Source organism: Festucalex cinctus, chromosome 21 (assembly GCF_051991245.1).
Source record: "Festucalex cinctus isolate MCC-2025b chromosome 21, RoL_Fcin_1.0, whole genome shotgun sequence".
Classification (NCBI taxonomy): Eukaryota; Metazoa; Chordata; class Actinopteri; order Syngnathiformes; family Syngnathidae; genus Festucalex; species Festucalex cinctus.
In genome coordinates this window covers 6,553,230-6,571,890 of record NC_135431.1, presented here as the reverse complement: position 1 = coordinate 6,571,890, position 18,661 = coordinate 6,553,230, and the positions used below count along the sequence as shown (strand labels likewise).

The 18,661-nt window shown below is 39.7% G+C and overlaps 1 protein-coding gene across 9 annotated transcripts in view; it reads right to left on the bottom strand.

Moving 5' to 3' along the window:
• The window catches only part of cdc42bpab (CDC42 binding protein kinase alpha (DMPK-like) b), a 55,516-nt gene that overhangs the window by 25,371 nt on the left and 11,484 nt on the right, over positions 1-18,661 (bottom strand). For all 9 annotated transcript variants that reach the window (XM_077511216.1, XM_077511218.1, XM_077511221.1 and 6 more), the window contains exons 2-7: positions 10,592-10,683; positions 6,972-7,055; positions 6,440-6,535; positions 5,552-5,700; positions 842-935; positions 12-212 (exon numbers count right to left, since the gene is read on the bottom strand). In XM_077511216.1, coding sequence (XP_077367342.1) covers positions 12-212; positions 842-935; positions 5,552-5,700; positions 6,440-6,535; positions 6,972-7,055; positions 10,592-10,683 — 716 coding nt within the window. The remainder of the gene's footprint in view (positions 1-11; positions 213-841; positions 936-5,551; positions 5,701-6,439; positions 6,536-6,971; positions 7,056-10,591; positions 10,684-18,661) is intronic.

Sequence of the window (18,661 nt, the reverse complement as noted above, 5' to 3'; positions counted from 1 at the left end):
AATTAGCTCACCTTGTGGTTCATGATTTTGCCATACGTTTCCACCAGGGACTCAGCATAGAAGGGGGTTTCTCCATACAGCATTTCATAAATACAGACACCCAGGGACCACCAATCACATTCAGGTCCATACTTTCCCTTCCCATCCTCCATGGCCTGGAGGATTTCCGGAGAGATATAGTCTGGTGTCCCCACAGCCACAGAGGACTGGACCTAGAATGAGCAACACAAGTCAATGATTACAAATTCTATACAAAGAAGTAACAAACTCAACATACTGTTGACTATGATCAGAATAATAGCACCTAGTCTCTTTTAAGGAGCACTGAAGTGAAAAAATAACTGCTTTTACTTCCACATGTGCAACTGCATTGGCAACACTGTACATTCTATTATAAATTAATAGCATGAAGAATCAATCAATATTAGGCTGTTAAAAAAAGTGTCAGTGTTTCTCCTTACAAAGCCGAGCATTTATCATATTAATTTAAAAATAAAAATAAAAATTGTATACATAATATTGATGAAAACTATTTGGCATTGCGGGTCTATTGAACTGGTGTTCCAGCCGAGAACTCCATTCCATGATTCCACTACATTTCTTGGTTTTGAAAAACTGATTTGGTCAAATTTGAATTCAAATTTTCCATCGTAAACAATGGAAATTTAATCCAGACCCAAAAGGGGCAACAGCAGCAACCCGACTGACAGCCGACCTACCTGTGGTGTGGTGTTACGTCTTACTCCAGTTGGAGTACCAAACAGGTTCTCAACTTTATCCGAATAGAGTACATATTCATGTGCTTTATTAACAACAATTAACAGTTGCAACATCTATATACCGTTCCATCCTCCATGAGTTTGAGGCAGGATCCAAAGTCAGCCAAGCGGATATGGCCATTCCTATCCAACAGGATGTTGTCGGGCTTTATATCCCTGAAGGAAGATTAAGAACGCAAACTGTCAAATAATTAAGACATTAAAAATGGAGATGCAGTCTTCAAAATAAAACAATGACGCATGAACCAACTTAAAGACCAAGCCCAGAATGAGCATTTACTTAAATTCTTTTAACATTGTCAAAATAGTTCACAGGAAACTCACTATAAACTTCCTGTGAACATACATCTTTTTTTACAACCCCAAAACTGACGACAAGTTTGTAACTTTGTTTGTAGATTATGTCAGCAAGATTAATTGGAGTACAGAGTTTAAGTTACCACTATTGCAGTTAAGCCACCTCAATGTTTATTTGTCCTTTCATTGCTTCAACTCAAGTACTTTTCCGCATTTCTAAATATGTCTGTGTAACAAGTGGTGACTTTTTTTTCTTGTTACTCAAAATAAAAATAAAAAAATAATTAAAAAAAGAGATGACTAATTTAAAAATGAGTAATACAACTACAAGGAAACAAATTGTTCCTAATAAGTTGAGCCACAGTAACTCTAAGTTCCCACAAACTGGAGAGCCTGTATTTTTGCAGCCAACAAAAGGGAAGCCACAGCAACGGGACGCAACCACAGGGCATATTCCATGGGCCATTTGGTACCAGGCCGCACAGAGAAACTGAAGAAAAATGGTTGTATTGATCATTCAAGTCTGAAAGGAGTTTTAGTTTGAAAATCAGATCCGTCCGCCTTTGCCTCAGTATATGTCAAACCACTTGTCTCGGTCATATGAAAATGCAGCAAAAAAAAAAAAAAAAAAAGGAAGCCCACAAGCTACCAAATACTAGTTAAAAATGTCTTTGGAGAGCTTTGTTGGAAAGGGGAAGAAAAGGCAAACTATGAGACAGAGGGAGAAGCTAGAATTTTAAGAAAATGAAAGTTGCATTTAAGCGATAATATCAGCCATCCTACTTATAATACAGGTTTATTGCTTGAGGTCATTCACACAGACACCAAGCCAGCTCTGCGTAAAATGTACTGATAAGTTTGCAAATGAGGCAATGAAGCCTTCAAAACCGACTACACATGGGAGAACAATCACCTGCCATTAAAAGGCAAGTCTGGATTAAAAACAAGGCAAAAATATCCAGAAAATATTTTCAACATCTTATTTTTGTGAAATAGGACTTTCTTCAATTAAGCAACCAAAACTAAATTTATTGGATAGACTAGACAAGACTAGACTTTCCATGATGGCCCTCTCCAGTCAGCCTTAAAATCGACAGTATCCAGCTGGCGGAACTCATTGCTGTGAATAGCATATAGTTAAATATAGGCCTTGTCAATGTCTGACCATTCCACAGATTTCCTTAGGGGGCAGTGGCATTTGCGCACGTGTGTGTGGTAACCACTTAGCAATGGACAAAACCATGATAGAGTTGGGCAAAGTTACTGTTGTTTCTGCTAACAATAAACCTTTTAATAACCTCTTTATCATGACAAATTGTGTTTACTGTCCCTAATTGTACTCTTTGCTGCTACATGCCATTTTTTTCTTAGTCACCCCTGACTGATGTTAGCTCACCAATGAAGGTTGCAGCACAAACGCCTCCCAGCTCGCTACGCATACGTGCACACGCATACAGCACGCCCGAGCTTCCAAGCATCGTAAGCCCAACGGTGAATGCTAAGATAATACTAGGCTAGTTAGTCCAGTTAATTGGTCAAGTGCGTCAAAACAAGACTCCTGTGGTCTTAAAGAGCAGCACAGAGACTAGAATAGAGGGAGGTAAGCTCTTCTAAGGCACACCATCCATCTGGGAGGACCATCTGGTTGCAGCCTGACAATAAACATGCACGCGTGTAACGCACGCACTCGCACACATGCGCGCATCCAAACACACACACAGGAAGCTGCATAGACAAGGATGTCTCACATGGATCTAGGCAAGCAATTGTTCTGACTGTGTGACCTCTGGTACCACTTGACACGGGAGGAACACTGAAACCAGTACTACATTTGACAGTGTCAAATCTTTACCAAAAAAAAAACAAAAAAAAAACATAGTATTGTCTATGATTGACAATATGTGTATAGATGTTAAGAGGCAAATATTGAAAATGTTAACAAAAAGGTTATCGTATATATTCAGGTTGATTTACAATGAAATGTAAATATATTCACATTCCAAAGCCAAAGCATTTCAAATGGTCATATCTTGGAAGGCAGAATTGTGAATTTGTGAACAACCGTGATACTGCAAACAGTCCTTGGACTCACTTTGTTAGTAAATTATGCATCATTTTAATAAAGTTTTACTTGCTTTATTTTGTTTGTCTTGTGAATATCTGTCAAAGCTGGGGATCAATTAGCATTAACGGTAAAAAGTGCAGTGCCTTTAAAATACTACCAATACCAATCGCAGAGTATAAAGCCATTCTCTTGTAGATCAATGAGCCACAAAGACACACATGGTCTTGATCAATAATAAAACACATGGGCCTGTCGTCACCAGGAAAACACCTACCATCTTACACACAACACAAACCTTCACAGTAGTCATATCACTCACAAAGGATGTACTAACACACAGGACATAGTACATTTCATGACTGGAATGATGTCCAACATTGTCATCAGCACAGATCTCCCTCTATTTGTCCACACATGGAAAGCCCAACCCCCACATCACTTCTCATTCTGGCATAATAGGCCTTTTGCTCTCGGCCATACAAACCCACAGCAGACAGATGTGGTACTAGGCAGCACTAAGCCATCGTGAGTTATTCATCGGCTATTGAAACATTTGTCAGGCCCCTGTTTGAGGCCACACAGATCACTGACCATTGAATGCACACACATTTGACTAACACACATTTAGTCTCTCATGGGAGCTGGCCAATGATTTATAAAAATGTGGTGTTCTTCTAGCCACACTTTATTTCGTCGCCATCATCTCATATGTTTTATGCCAAGACCCTGAAATCAAAAGATACATTTTGGTGTACAAATAATACCACTTGGGGTCATTGCGTGTTTACTTTGTGATAATCTATAATAGCGGATATGTTTTTTTATTGTCTTGTCACATCGACAATGCATTACAAACCTAAGACCATCCATTCCTTTTCTATCCTCACCATGGTGAAAAGCGATATACGAAAGTCATACAGTATGTGCACAGTGCACACCAACGATTGCAAAACAAAGAATGGGACCATAACTGATCCCAGGACACTGCGACATCATCAACTTCATTTGTGATTCCGTAGGGGAAAATCAGACTATCATTGCTCTACATTGGAACCACAACCGTACCAATTGCAAAAAAAAAACTTAATAAAGTGTTTGGTGAATGAAGAGAATGGATGGTTTTGTACTTAATGAACATCAAAGCCTTGTGATTTATAGGGTGGCCACATTGTCCTTTTTCTTAGTCATGTGAATAGGAAACAGACTTGACCTCATACGTAGACACACCACAGCCAGGATGAAAACACCCTCATCTTCATGCTGCCAAACACACATACACGGGCATGCATGCAACCACGCGCACACATGTACACTCTTTCTCAGACGGGATCAGCCAGCAAAACACACCCTCCTCAAGGGATGTGCCTGGCTGGCTCCCACCTCTACAACAAATACAAAAAAAAAAATAATGTGATTCTGTCATGAGCACATGGATATAAAATAGTGAGCACATAGGGCGACGTATCAACACCACACCCACACACCTCTCATACCCCATCATTACTGTCCCAAAGAGTCCACAAGGGGACATCAAGGGAAACAGCATCACCCTCCCACCTCACGTTCCGTTTCTTTTCCTTCAATTCTTCCACGTCTGCTACTCCTACCAGCCCCCACAAGGTGACAAGTGAAACTTGAAGAACAGACAAGTAAATTTATTCAGAACATACCCAATCTGCCTCCAAATTGGACTGTAATGTGGTGGCGTCTACTCTTAACTTCTAAAACAATGGCAACCCTACAACATAATACCATCAGCTTCTCACGAATGTTTCAAATCTGTAAGATGATAAGCGTATCAAATGCCTAATGTGTGGGCACAGATCTGGAAACGGGTGGTGGGCTGGAGCATTCCACTTGGTGTTACTGGGGAACAAGCATTGCACTAATAGCTCAGTGAAACACTCGAAATTGTCTCCTATCAAATGTCCCATGCAGCTGTCACTCACTATAGGGCAGAGGTTTGCAATCCTCCAGTGTGAACTCAGTAATCAGAAATAAAAAGATTTTTAAGCACATCAACACCACCTTGAATGTAGGAGCGGTTTAATGTTTCTGTGCAAATATTTGATTTGAAATCTTTTGTTGGTTTTGTTGAACTAGAAGCTAAAATGTTTTATGATATTAGCCAATTAATTTCCGACCTCTGTCAAGAGAGACACAGCAGCTGCTGCTGGTAGATAGTTTCATCAGGGTGGGAATTCTGACATTTAATGAGTAGTTATTCACATAACATAAGCAATTTTTAGTTTCTCATTGCTTGCTGACAAACAGTGCAAGAAACCTTATTTCACTTTTATTGACCTCAAGTTGTACGAGTATTAACAAAAATAATGAAAACCTTCTGATACTGTATATAATGACATGGGATTTCATCCTGTGATACACAATGCACTAACTAGCTCCTCACCTGTGCACGTAGTGAAGCTGGTGAATAGAGTCGATAGCAAGCACCATTTCAGCCACGTAGAATCTGGCCATTTCCTCAGGCAGTCGGTCCTCGAACTTACTGAGTAACGTGAGCAGGTCACCGCCCACATAGTAGTCCATGACCAGGTACTAAAACGACATTTGAAATGTTTGTCTTAATTGCAGTGAAAGAGGACTAAGGTGGAAAAACACGAGTGTGCAGTATTGTTTGGGGGTGTAAAAAAAAAAAACATCATTATGTGGGACATTGTTTTTGCAAGTAAAGCCACTCAAGGGAGACAACCCCCTCCCTCCTCACATATTACTTCTAGAGGAAGTAAATACTGCAAAATATACATACTCGTTTTTTGTTTTTTTTTCCTATTATTAGATGGCTAGAAGGGCAGTACTGTCTAGTCTTAAGAGTCTCTGGGAGTGTCTCGGGCAAAGTATTTGTTGTGAGAATGTGGGAAAAGGAATGACAAGCAGTTCCGGCATTTGAACATTGGGTCACAGGGAGAAAGACAGAGGACATATGAAAAAGTTAACTGGCAAATGATGGCTATGATATCAAAATTGAAGGCTTGCAAGTCTCACTCTTTTGGCTTAATGGCTTATAACATTCATGTTAATTGCCACTTGTGTTGCCTGATTTCCTCCAATTCTTAGTTATGTTGTGCTTTGCGGTAAGTGAATGAATGAGCAGGCTAACAGCTGGGAGGTCAACTGTCATATTGAAGAGATAGTATTGTGTTCTAAACATGGATTGCTGAGTGACCTGGTGAAATTGACAGACGGTGCAACTCGGCGCAAAGAGAAGAGACGGAGCAAAGACTGACTATTACTTGACAGTATAAACATCACACAAAACGTTCTTACTGTTGCCTACCAAATTATCATCATCCTGGAAGGCATAGTGGAGGGTGGTAATCCACTGGGAGTCCCCATTTACCAACACGTCTCGCTCTTCTCGAAAGCATGCCGTCTAAAGAAAAACAAAACAGATTGGACAATTCACAAAATGTGTCTAAAAAAAACAAAAAAAAACAGTATGAGTAAGCACCAAAAGGTCGAATATAATTTGTTCTGGGATGCTGGTCAACTGTTAACATAATGACATAAACAAAATAAAACCATTGAGAATTTTTCTACATTACAATTGAAAAAAAGACGGCGATGTCCGTCTCCCATGTGTCATTGTTTGCACACAACACACAAACATGCAAGCTAGTTAGCTGTGACGCATGAGACTTGATGACTGAAGACCTAGAAATGTACGGAAGAAATTCATGAGAAAAACAGGCAGGTTGTCGTGTTGTGGAAACGTGCCAGTGGCTACGCGCGCGCCTTATCTCATCGTGAAGAAATTAATCAACGTTACCGCAATCAGCTCCTCTGGCAGCTGGCTACTTGACACTTACCTCTGCTCGCTTTAGCATCTCCCACTTGTTAAGAATCTTCATGGCGAAAACTTTGTCCGTATTTCTCACCTTCACGACTGCTACCTGTACACAGGAGTAGAAGTGATGATGAATACAAAGTTTATAGGAACTGAACATGCACATAGACAGACATCCACCATAATAAAATAATAATATATGATTTCTAATGTCAAATTTCAGTTTGCATCTGTCTGAGGTATAAGTATAAGGGACATTAAGTGGATAAATGACAAAAAGATGAGGTTTTTAATTTCAAATTTCAGTTTGCGGCAGTCTGATGCATAAGTATAAGGGACATTAAGTGGATAAATCAAACAGCGAAAGAGAAAGTACGAGTTAGGAGACTTGAAATAGGATTAGGCTCGTGCCACCCAAAGTAAAAGTAAGCAGTCACTTAATCGCTAATCTCTTTTTTTTTTTTTCACACAAACTCAATGGAGTAGTACAAATATGACAATGTAGGAGAAATGACGGCTGGCAAAGAAGTGTGGCAGGGAAACATAGCTGGATACGTAAATATGATTCATAATTCCAAGGAAAGTCGTGTCCACAGACATGAAGATGCAAACCAATCAACTGGGAATGGGAACATTTGCACAGATGTGATATTTGGAAGGAAGTTGCTGTTAACTACTGTTGACATGCACACAATGGGAAAAGATAACTTAGTAGAAACAGAAACAGACGGCTATTGCAGGTGGATCATTTCAAGCATTTGAAAAAGACTTCCTGCTCTTAATTTAAATACACAAACATCTATAAGATACCATTTAGAAACTACAAACTAACTCGGAATCTACTGGGGGCTTTTGAGTTGCAATATATTGGTCTGCAATGTTAAAAAAATAAAAATAAATAAATAAATAAATAAATAAATAAATAAATAAATAAATAAAAGACTGTTTAACTGTGTACGGCAGAAAGGAACCAAAGAGTAAACATAAGAATTTGTGACACATACACGCGCTCACACAGAAACAAACAGAAGCCCATGCAACAGGGTCTGTAGTCTATTAAATGAGCTGGGGAATGTTGCTAATGCAATACAATGATAACATTCCTGCAGTGTTTGGATCCCTCCATAGAGGAAGGGAGGAAGAAGGGAGAAGGAAAGGGGGAGAGCGCACTGTTCTTGGCAACGCCTTGGTGTTTTTGTCTCCTCGTCACTTTACTTGCTTCTTGTTCTCCCCCTAGCATTATCTGTTTTATCGTTTTTGCGTAATGATTCATTCAAAATTAATTTTGGGGCAATTTTTTTTACTAAATGAACCAAATGATACACAGGTAGTAAGCAAATGTGTTTTGGTTTTTATACATGAATGAAAATGTCCTCAGGGTCTTTGGCTGTGTACTCTTTTGGGGGGGGGCGGGGGAAACAATGCTGGGATGTTCATGCAAAGGCCTGACTTTGTATTGGAAAGAAAGAACAACAACATGGCCCACAAAGACGCATAAAAAAAAAAAAACTTTTTCCAGCTACTTGAACAAAAGCCTATAAACTAAGGCAGCTCTCTTGCATCCTCAAGATTTTCTAATTTGATGTGGAAACCTTATATTTTTCACCTTTGACCAATTCTGTTGATTTTATTACTGGTTGTGTTTTTGTTATTTATTTTTTTGTAATTGTAGACACCTTTGGCTGCACATGGGCAGAATCAAGAGTCACAATAATTATTGATGAACTGTAGCTGGGTGATGCTAAAAGCTGAAGGTGATGCACACATATACACATAGGATTGCATAATTAATCAAATCGGCTCCACAACCACGTGCTCTCGAACCATCACTTAAAATGCTATCTGTTAAAAGGAATAAGAGTGGAGAGGATCAAAAAGTCATAATTCAGACTGGTCTTGAACCATCTTGCCAGACTTCAGTTTTTATCAATTTTTCTACATCTGAGCTTGGTAATCTTAGTCTGATGCCACCAGTCTTGAAGCCTTATAACCTTATATATCCCTAATAAGTTCAGTAATATGCTAGTTTTTTATTAAACTTCATGCAAGCGGATACTTACTGTAACTCAATATCTCTATTTGAATTAATAATTGCAATCCAATAGTACATTAGCTTGGTATTTAATGTTATGGAACATACCGAAAATATTGGAATTTGACCAAAATGTTTTGGGAAAGAGGCCTCTAAAGGTCATAAAAACCTCAATCATTCTAACTGCTGCTGCGCATGACCACTCCAAACTTCATCATATGCTAATCGAAACCCTATGACATCATAACATCTCATTTATGGCCGTCGTTTGGAATCTTCTCTTACCCGCATGTCTACATGACTCTAGTCTTAAATAGAATCATTTTGGTGGCACAGAGAAAAAAAAAAAAAAAAAAGTGTTTCAATTAGGTGACTACAACTGGTGCAATAATAATCACATTGGTCATTGAGTGGCCATGGCACCACTGACATTGGAATGTTACCACAAGGTAGCACCTTTTCACAAGTCCCAATATAACCCTGAACACAATGCTGAAAAATACACACACGGGAGATACATGACTCATGCATGCACATTCCAAAACTAGCTGCACAGGCTCAAGTAAAAACATTAATGCATTGCATTGTATTGGAGCTACATGCTGATACGTGTGTCCAAATGTATCTCCATCCATCAATCAATCACCTTGTTTGCTAATTTACCATTCAGTTTCCCATCATCAATCTTTAAAGAGTGTTTGTTTTTAAAAGCAGGCTTTCTTAAAATGAGCGATCGGCCAATTTTCTAGAGTCAAAAGATTAAAGCTAGTTTTTCAAGTGGGCACAACTACTTGTTTGTTGTAACAAATTAGTCAATTTTGCTTTTCTGCTTTAACACTCGTTATTTAAGTGTATGTTGCAATTATGATAATAGGTGATATTTAATTTTGCAAGTTTAGCTTCTGGGTACTGGTACAAATTAATTGTTTTGAGCTGAAAACGTTTGAGAACATAATTGTGCTTTGACTGACTCGGGTGACTGGTGAGAAATTGTCAATCAGTGTGGAGCTGCCTTTTGCTGTATTGTTTTTAGGCATGAGAACTGGCTGAAGTCCTCGATACCTGTCCTTACAACATTCCCCTGCTTTGACATAATCACCTGAAACCCACTAACAAGTATCTTCCAACCTACTTCGACACGCGCATACAAGGAAGCACAAAATGAAATAAGTGGTATTTAGTGGTTAGTTTCACTGGTACTGTAATCCTGTGAAGTGCGAAATGTGAAATTTCCTTTCACAAGTGGAGTCATGCTCAAGCAGCAAGTCTAGTACAGCATGCTGCTGCTGCTGGAATGCAAAAGAAAGCAGTCCAATATCAGACTTGTTTGTTTAAGATATTAAGGTACAACAATTGTCTTTTACTGTAATATTGTTTTAGGATCATATTGCAAAAATTTGGGCTGCAAGGAACATTTCGACATATCTCCAGTCAAAGCAGACATGCAGACAAATAAAACATGTTGGATTTGACATGAGTAATGAGCAGCTTCAAGCTGACCCATGACACCTGTTTCCTCAACAAAAGAGAAAACCCCAATTGCAGGTTGTGAATGGGTATGGTGGTAGTCTGTTGCAAGGTGGTAAGTATAAAAACAAAAGGAACATTACCTCTCCAAAAGCCCCTCGTCCGATCACTTTGAGGATTTCAAAGTCCTCTTTGTGCAGCCGCATCTGCTTCACTTTGGATGTAAAGGGTTTGGCTGTAAGGAAGAAGAAAAGGAGAAATGTTATGGTAAGTTCATTCAAATAGATATCAGGTGATTTCTTTCCATAGATTGATAATAAACGAGTTATTGATTAGAAATCAGATTCCATTTATAATAATCTAAAAAAGCACATGTAAAAGAAACCTTGATTCTAATCTTGTGCCAATTCATAATGATTTATATTAATGTGGCTTTTAAATGACATCATCACCTTTACATTTACCTGCAGAGAGCTAATTTGACTACACAATGAAGATTATCGAGTTTAACAGGACCAATATATCATACTTTCAAATGACATGGCACTACAGCCCAAAAGTTATCTAACGGTAGCAGAAAATCACAGGCAACCATAAATGGATGTATAAACGTATCAAATTAGGAAAATTACACTACTGGTAAATAATGTATGTTATTAGTCAAACACTACAAGGATATGTCCACACCCTCTACACTTGTGTGTCTGTGTGGGTGTGAGCCATGATTTTATAAAAACCACTAGTGTTCCGGAAAATGACATTTTCACACTGTGAAAGGGGGGGAAACGCCTTTGGTAAAACTAAACTAACACATAAGGTCAGTAAGTGTTCACTCTTTAGTGGAGTAATGAGGGGCTGACATCGTCGGCTGCTATGACTGCTGCACACGTCACTACATATACTTACTACATCCTGTGTAACTAGCCATGTTGTTCAATTACGTTATAAACAGTCGTGGGGGGGGATTAAGTCAGTTGCGTTCAGCTTTTCAGGGAATGGGAATGAACTAAAATGTTTAAGTGAGAACACCATTTTGCTACCAAAGAAACAAACTAAATACTACAAATGTGATTACAGTCATCGTTTTGTGGTTAGTGGTGATTTCCCTTCCTGCAGCCCCATCGCATCATGTTGAAATTCGACAGGGCCCGCTGCAAAGACTCAAATCCATCATGAACATATAAAATGCATATATGCTTCCCTTTAGATTCAGGTTTGGCTGTGTGTGAAAAACGTGGAAAAATCATGATGGAATAGAGGTATAAAACGAGATGAATTATGGAAAATAACATGGTTCTGTCAATTCAGATAGAAGCACACTTTCTTAGCTTTGCGGCTGAGGTTATACAGTGGTCCCTCGCTACTTCGCTGTTCCCCCTTGCACATTCATTACGTCGCGGATTTGTATTTGGGTCCAAAATTCATACATTACGGGATTTATTTGGGTTGTACCTCGCTATTTCACGGGTTTTTCTAAGAATATTACGCCTATCTCCACCACCACCCCTAATTGGTATTGAACAGTGTGCACTTTTACACAGTGGCAAAGCATCCAGCAATTGCACACCTAAATGTCTGACATCAGTGCCAGCGTTTGATGTGACTATACAATATTCACGGATGACTTTGTCCACACCATTCCACATCCACCTGGGGGAAAAAAATCTGATAACTGCCAAGTGAAAGGGACGTCCTGTCAGATGTCCACTGTGAATCAGAATTAAAAAAAAATACAGTTTACATTTATTAGCACAATACACATCAAAATGCAAATGGTTTTTGGCAGATGTTCCAGTTCTCCAGACTATATCATTTTATTTACTAAATACATCTGGTAAAGCTCCACTTATTTAATTCCAGTAACAAATTAACGAAACCCCTGCAAAGTGTAAATAAAGCACATTCCGGCCCCTTGAGGCACCGTATATTGGCATGGGTCATTGGGGACAGCCATATCAATAAACGCTAGAAGACAACATCAATTATTCAGCACTGAGCACATGGGCTATACATGTTTACTGCCTCATTCCCATCATCCGGAAGGTCATGAAGACAAAGCTACAACCTTTGACATTGCTGCTGCTACCTTCCTCGCTGTCATCCTGATACCTAAGGTATTTTTACTTAACTATTAGGAGCACTACTAGGCCATCATTCTCACACATCAGCTTCTTTCTCCGAAGTGATTTGACAAGGCAGTGCTCGTCAGGATGGAACTAAGGAATAAAAGTGTTCACTTTTAATCTAACTCCTCATTAAAATGAATTTTAAAGCACAGAGTAAAGGTAATGGAGCAAGGAAGAGGAAGACATGATTAGTAGCTGTCTGCTGAGTCAGGAGCCACATGAGACTTCTTTCATCTCTGAGCCCACAGGTCCTAGCCACAACAAAGCACACATGCAAATATGTGCACATCCACCCAATGATATCTATCTGCTTCCACACATCAAAACCAGATGAATGCTGAGCTGTCGTCTCCCTGGTTTTCTAAGAAATTCCATAGCCAGGCCAATGTTAAAAAAATGCTTGACAGAAAAAAAAAAACATTTGAACAAAAAGTGGTGTACGCGTTCACTAACAACCTGTTTTACTGGCAAGCAATTTATTATTGGAAATTTGTCTTACGGGTGTAGGTAAGGTCATACACACTCACTGGCTGTATTCAATAAACGATGAACTAGCCCACATTTATGCAGTAATCAATGTGTCTGCTTCCCTGCCACTGAATCAAACACACTGTGCTCTTTTTTTTAACCACAAAACAAGCAAATACCATCCAGTTTTGTCATCCATCTTAACTCGCTAGCAAAATACACAGGTCGACCCAAACATAGCAACAGTTGCTACGACAAGGTGTGGCATGAACCCCTGGCAATGATTGGGAAAGTGTCAATCCAAGCATGACTGAACCTCTTTGTTTGCAAGAGGTTTTGCAATGACTGCACAGCTGGTGAGTCAAGACTGGAAAAAGATGACATGTCAGTCACAAAGTAGTTTAATGTTTTGCACTCTACATGGGAAAGCCATCTACAGGCAGGCATTCAATGAGCATGCATATGCAGGGCTACATTTGCAATCTACACTGTGAAAAATACGCAGGCATGTTTGGCCACAGGAGCCAGTGAAACTGGAAAAACGTGAGTGACGCCAAACTTACCCGTGTAGCTAAGTAGTAGTGCTGTAAAGCAAAAATCCAGACCACTTATCTGGCCCATCTATCCTTATCACAACACGGGCCATTTTTGTGCAGTTTATTTAGCTCAAATGGCACACTTATGAGGCATTTCAGTACATTTTGCTGGCTTGGTTTAGCTCAAGTTGGCATGTAAGCGTGACTGATGTTCCATTCGTCGACAGCACAGCAGACAGCTCAGATTAGAGCGGTCAAAATGAACACATGTATGGACATGCCTTTGTATGTAATTGTTGTTGTTTTTTTCCATGTTGGTGGGCTGGTTCCGTAAATCACTTTGAGTTGTGTAAAGGTGTGTCAGCAAAGAAACATTTATTTTCCGCCCTCAATTAAAGGTTAACAAATTGTTTCCCCTCCTCATACGTCATTAAAGGTGTATTTTAATGTTTTAATATGTGACTGGTTAATAATGGCTAATACTTGCATGGAAAATGACACTGGAACCAATTTATCCAAATACAACTGACCCCAATCTGAATCTGAAGTCAACCTTCGAGTTTGCACAGTATGTTTTCGATGCTGCACTGCTATGTTAGTGTGAGGCTGCTAAAATTAGAAGAAGAAAACATTTTTGCCATCCAGCATAATACAAATTTGATTTGGATACTGTTTCCTAAAAATATGTTAAGTAAAATAAAATATCAGGATACATATCGCCTTGAAAGCCATGTGTCGGGACAGACGTCGTTATCACAATACGATGCGCATTGTATTAGTGTCTGTGTTCTCATTTTTAGATCATTGTAAGAACAAATGTATGTTTGAAAACTTATAGAACATTTAAAGTAACGTTTCTTTGTCCAAAAATCACACTTTTTGTATATTTGTGCGTGTACTGTGTATGGTTCTTTTTTCAAGAAATGGTGGGCATTGTTTGACACAGCTCATCAATCCAATAACCACTACTACTGAAAAGGGAGGAGGGGGAAAAAAAACAGAAGGGAGGAATTAGTGGGCTAATGAACTCTATTGGAAGGATGAACATGACGACGATGTCTGCTCGTTGTCTGCGGTTAAGGAACTCTCAAACTACAACAGAACATGACTGTGGGATGATAACACAGTAGTGGGAGAACATAAGGAAAGCGCAGACAATGCAGTGAAGGACTGGAAAAGTAGTCAGGTTCAACTTGGAACAGAATGCAATATCGGACAATGCAGAGTGACGAGCCAGTGAGACCAGTCAGCAGTTGAGCCAGTTACAGTAAGTGTCAGTCCAACCCTTACAACCGCACCAGACTCCATCCCCATTCCCACTTCCACAGTGGGATGGAGGGACATCTGGAAGTCATCACGGATATTATTTACAACCACAGTGAGGTAACGACACAAAAATGCAGTCTTCAAGAGAGACAGGGGGGAAAGAGAGATGGAAAGAGAGGGTGACTTTTCAGGATTAAATGAGTAGAGGAAGAAACCTGTGGATGGCCTTCCCCTTCGTCTGAACGTGACAGGACCGCTGGAAGGAAGAGAACTCATAAGCTAGTTTTCCTAGAAAAAAAACAAAACTGTGCATCTATCATAAAAATGAGCAATTAGTTTTCCAAAAGATCATAATTAATATACAGCCATGGCTACAGGCCGGATATCACAGAGTAACAGAGCTCATCTTCCTCCAGCTTACTAATGTCATTTCCAAGAAAACAAACATAAAACATCTTTATATATTCCAAGAATATTCTGTATTGAGCCATGCATGGAAATCAGAATTTAACAATTTTCTTTTCCCCCTAAAATTCAGCTGTTTTCATGTGGGTTCCCATGATCACAGCCAGCTAAGCTGTCCATTTAATTTCCCTCATATTCACCAGAAATATCTGTCAATTCAAGCTGGCTCCAACAACTTCAGTATCGTGTTCCTGCACGCTCTACTCCCAAAATGAGCTGGTTGTCACATCATGCCTCAACACTAAGCTGAGCAGGCATTGCACAAAGTCAACACAGCAAAAAAAAAACTTCAGCCACACCATATCATAATGATAATGTAAATTCATTGTGTGTTATGGTATTCCAAACTTGTTTCCTGATAAATACCTGAATTGAGTTCTTTTTCATTTCAAGATCACCAAGAACAAAATGCAATGGAATTCTTAAAGGGCATCATCAACGCAAATGAAAGGTGTCTGCCTCTCTAGTGAATGACAGCTGTGAGATTACTGCAGGCAAAACTAGAGGGTCCAGACAGCACCCCAACTCCCAGTTTGCAATGCAAAATATTTGGTACTAAATCATTGATAAGCACCGGAAAGAAGTGAAGGGCGAAGTGGGCATCAGTAGAACATTGGTACAAGCTCTCATCACCAAGGAAAAAAAAAAAAAAAAAAAAAAAAACTTTACACTTCTGTACATGTTCATGCATGCGCACTTTAAAACACCCTCCGAGCTGTCAAGTCAACATGTACAACCCACAGTGCAAGCAAGTTGATTTGTGTAATTCTGTGTCAACATGCCCTCCCAATATGTGTAGATAAGGTGAGAACATCAGGAGTGTTCCAGGATATGTTACCAAGCCGGATTGGATTTCTGTATACTGTAGTCTGAAACCACAGGAAACACTGTGGTGATTAAAAATAATAATAAAATACCCGCCACGGTGGTGATAGTGATTTAATCAGGAATTAAGGATTTTAAATTAACCAAGTCAAAACAGCAATTCTCTACACTACTTAGCTGTGCTATCGAGACATCAGTACAACTATTACATCATTTAAACCAATAATCCACCACTTTGATTATCACCATTGTGCATCTCAGTATGTTGTTCCCATAAATACTACGTTTACATGCCGTCAATAACGTCATACCTCTGGATTCTGAAACATTCAGTGTAATCCGTTTACATATGAGAGGACAGAGTTACTCCCGAATACATGGCATTTTGAATCCCCTGATGTAAACGGCAATGCACGGACGGTGACGCACGGAAAAGGGGTAAACCAGGGGTCTTATTTAGGTTTTTAAGAAAACAGAATAAGAGCATATTCAGGGTTTTGCACATGTTATATGGCCTTTCGAAACACAAAGCATTCTTGCCTGCATGTAAAAGTAGTCAGCATCTCTATGCTGCTGTAACATATATCACCTCAAAGAACATGACAGGTGTGCACACCCCCTTTTTCATGCAGTTTTGCAGTGCATATAAAAATGTCAGACCCACACGACTCTCAAATATTCATCCTGAATTGAACCATTTTTTCTACAAATGCAACTTGCAAATTATGCTAAATAATTCTAAGGTTTGCTGGTGACTCTAGTGAAACAAAAAGTGACAGCTGGATGACTCGTTTGGCAAAGGTATGAAGCCAGAAGAAACATTTTCTCCAGCAGTCCCAGGAACAAGTGACTTTATGGCAGCATCTAAGCCTGACACAAAAAGCCAGAAATACCAGGCAGTACAAATGTTCTGTAACCCGGACAACATTTTCCAAAGGCCCGTGGTTTAAAAAAAAAAAAAAAAAAAAAAAAAAAAAAAGTTGGCAGATTTTTGTAGAAATACCGTGGCACCTTGTTAACATCCAGAAAGAAGCACTTAATAAATTTTAACTGTGAGGGTAAATTACAGTCAGCAATCAGCAGTATACATCCTATCCATGTTCAAACAGCAACATGTCACAACATCCTGACAGATATTACATCACAAGTTTCCAAAAGCCTTTTCTGGGCACATCACCGTTATTCCCCAGCTAATGGTGGTGGCGAGGGGTGGGTGTGATTTTACTATGATACAGCACTCTGTGCCTCAAGTGGTGCGGCCCAGCAACGACTTTGCACCATTTAAGGGTTTGAGTCCCATCGGGTCCACCCGTTACTATAAATGGATTCACCCGTTTGTATAAGAGTATCCACAAGTCTCTTGTTATGACCTTTGAGTCAAAAGGGAAGGAGATGCTATGATAACATTACCAGGTGGTCATTCATAGTCTGGAAGAGGATAAAGTAAAAGGGCAGAAAAGATCTTGATGAATTAAAAAGAGAAAAATCCTCCTAGTTTTTCCTGCATATAAAATTGAGGCGACTGCCTCCATCAAATTCAGAGCCAGAGAAGCTCTGACATCAGAAAACCATTGTGAGTGACCACTGTGATTTTTAACTCCACCTGTGATACAACACCTGACCACTGGAAGTCACGCAAATGTTATGCCACTCTCAATACATGAATTGTTCGATTTTTCTAAAGGTGAAGATACCCCTTCGCAACTGATTAAAAAAGTGAGGTACTTGCACATCGATGGGCCAGACAAATAGGCATTGGGCAATAAGAAATGCATGATAATAAAATGGAAAAAATACGTTGAAATGTTTTATCTCCTGTGATTGGCTGGCAAGCGGTCCAGGGTGTACCCCGCCTACTGCCCAAACAAGCTGAGATAGGCTCCAGCACCCCCCGCGACCCTTGTGAGGAATAAGCGGTCAAGATAATGGATGGATAAATGACTTCCAGAAATGAAACCAGACTTCACATTTTGACAAACTGTAATTTTTGGGAAACCTTGTTGTCACCTTGCTAATAAATGGGCGTAATTAACATTGTTCAATAAATGGGCAAACCTACCAGTGTGAGCCTGAATGGTTAAATCAGGCAGGGAAAAACACAAGCCTGATCCATTTAGGATGGAGCCACTACTATAAACTGGGAGAGCAAACAAGCGTCTGGCACAGTAGCAGGCAGAGACCGAGATAACGGGTAGGACACAAGTGACCTCACAGATAAGTAGATTGAGTCTGCGTGGGAGGATACAATGTGACCCGTGTTGCCATCTCGGTGAACGTGTAGACGCTGCCTCTTCTCAACAAGCAAACTGCACGCTGCGCTCTGTCAATCCCGACGGCTACATGCCAAGATAGCACGCCAGCCAACTTTCACCCAACAGGCTCGACTGCCACACCTCTGCCTTCTCATTTCATAATGCAACTGCATGTTTCACATGTTAACAGATGAAAGAGGTTGGGTGCAGTTGCATTTCTGCAAAGGTTTTCTGTCCGTGTAACAAAACTCAAGCAGGATCATTAACTTCTGAAG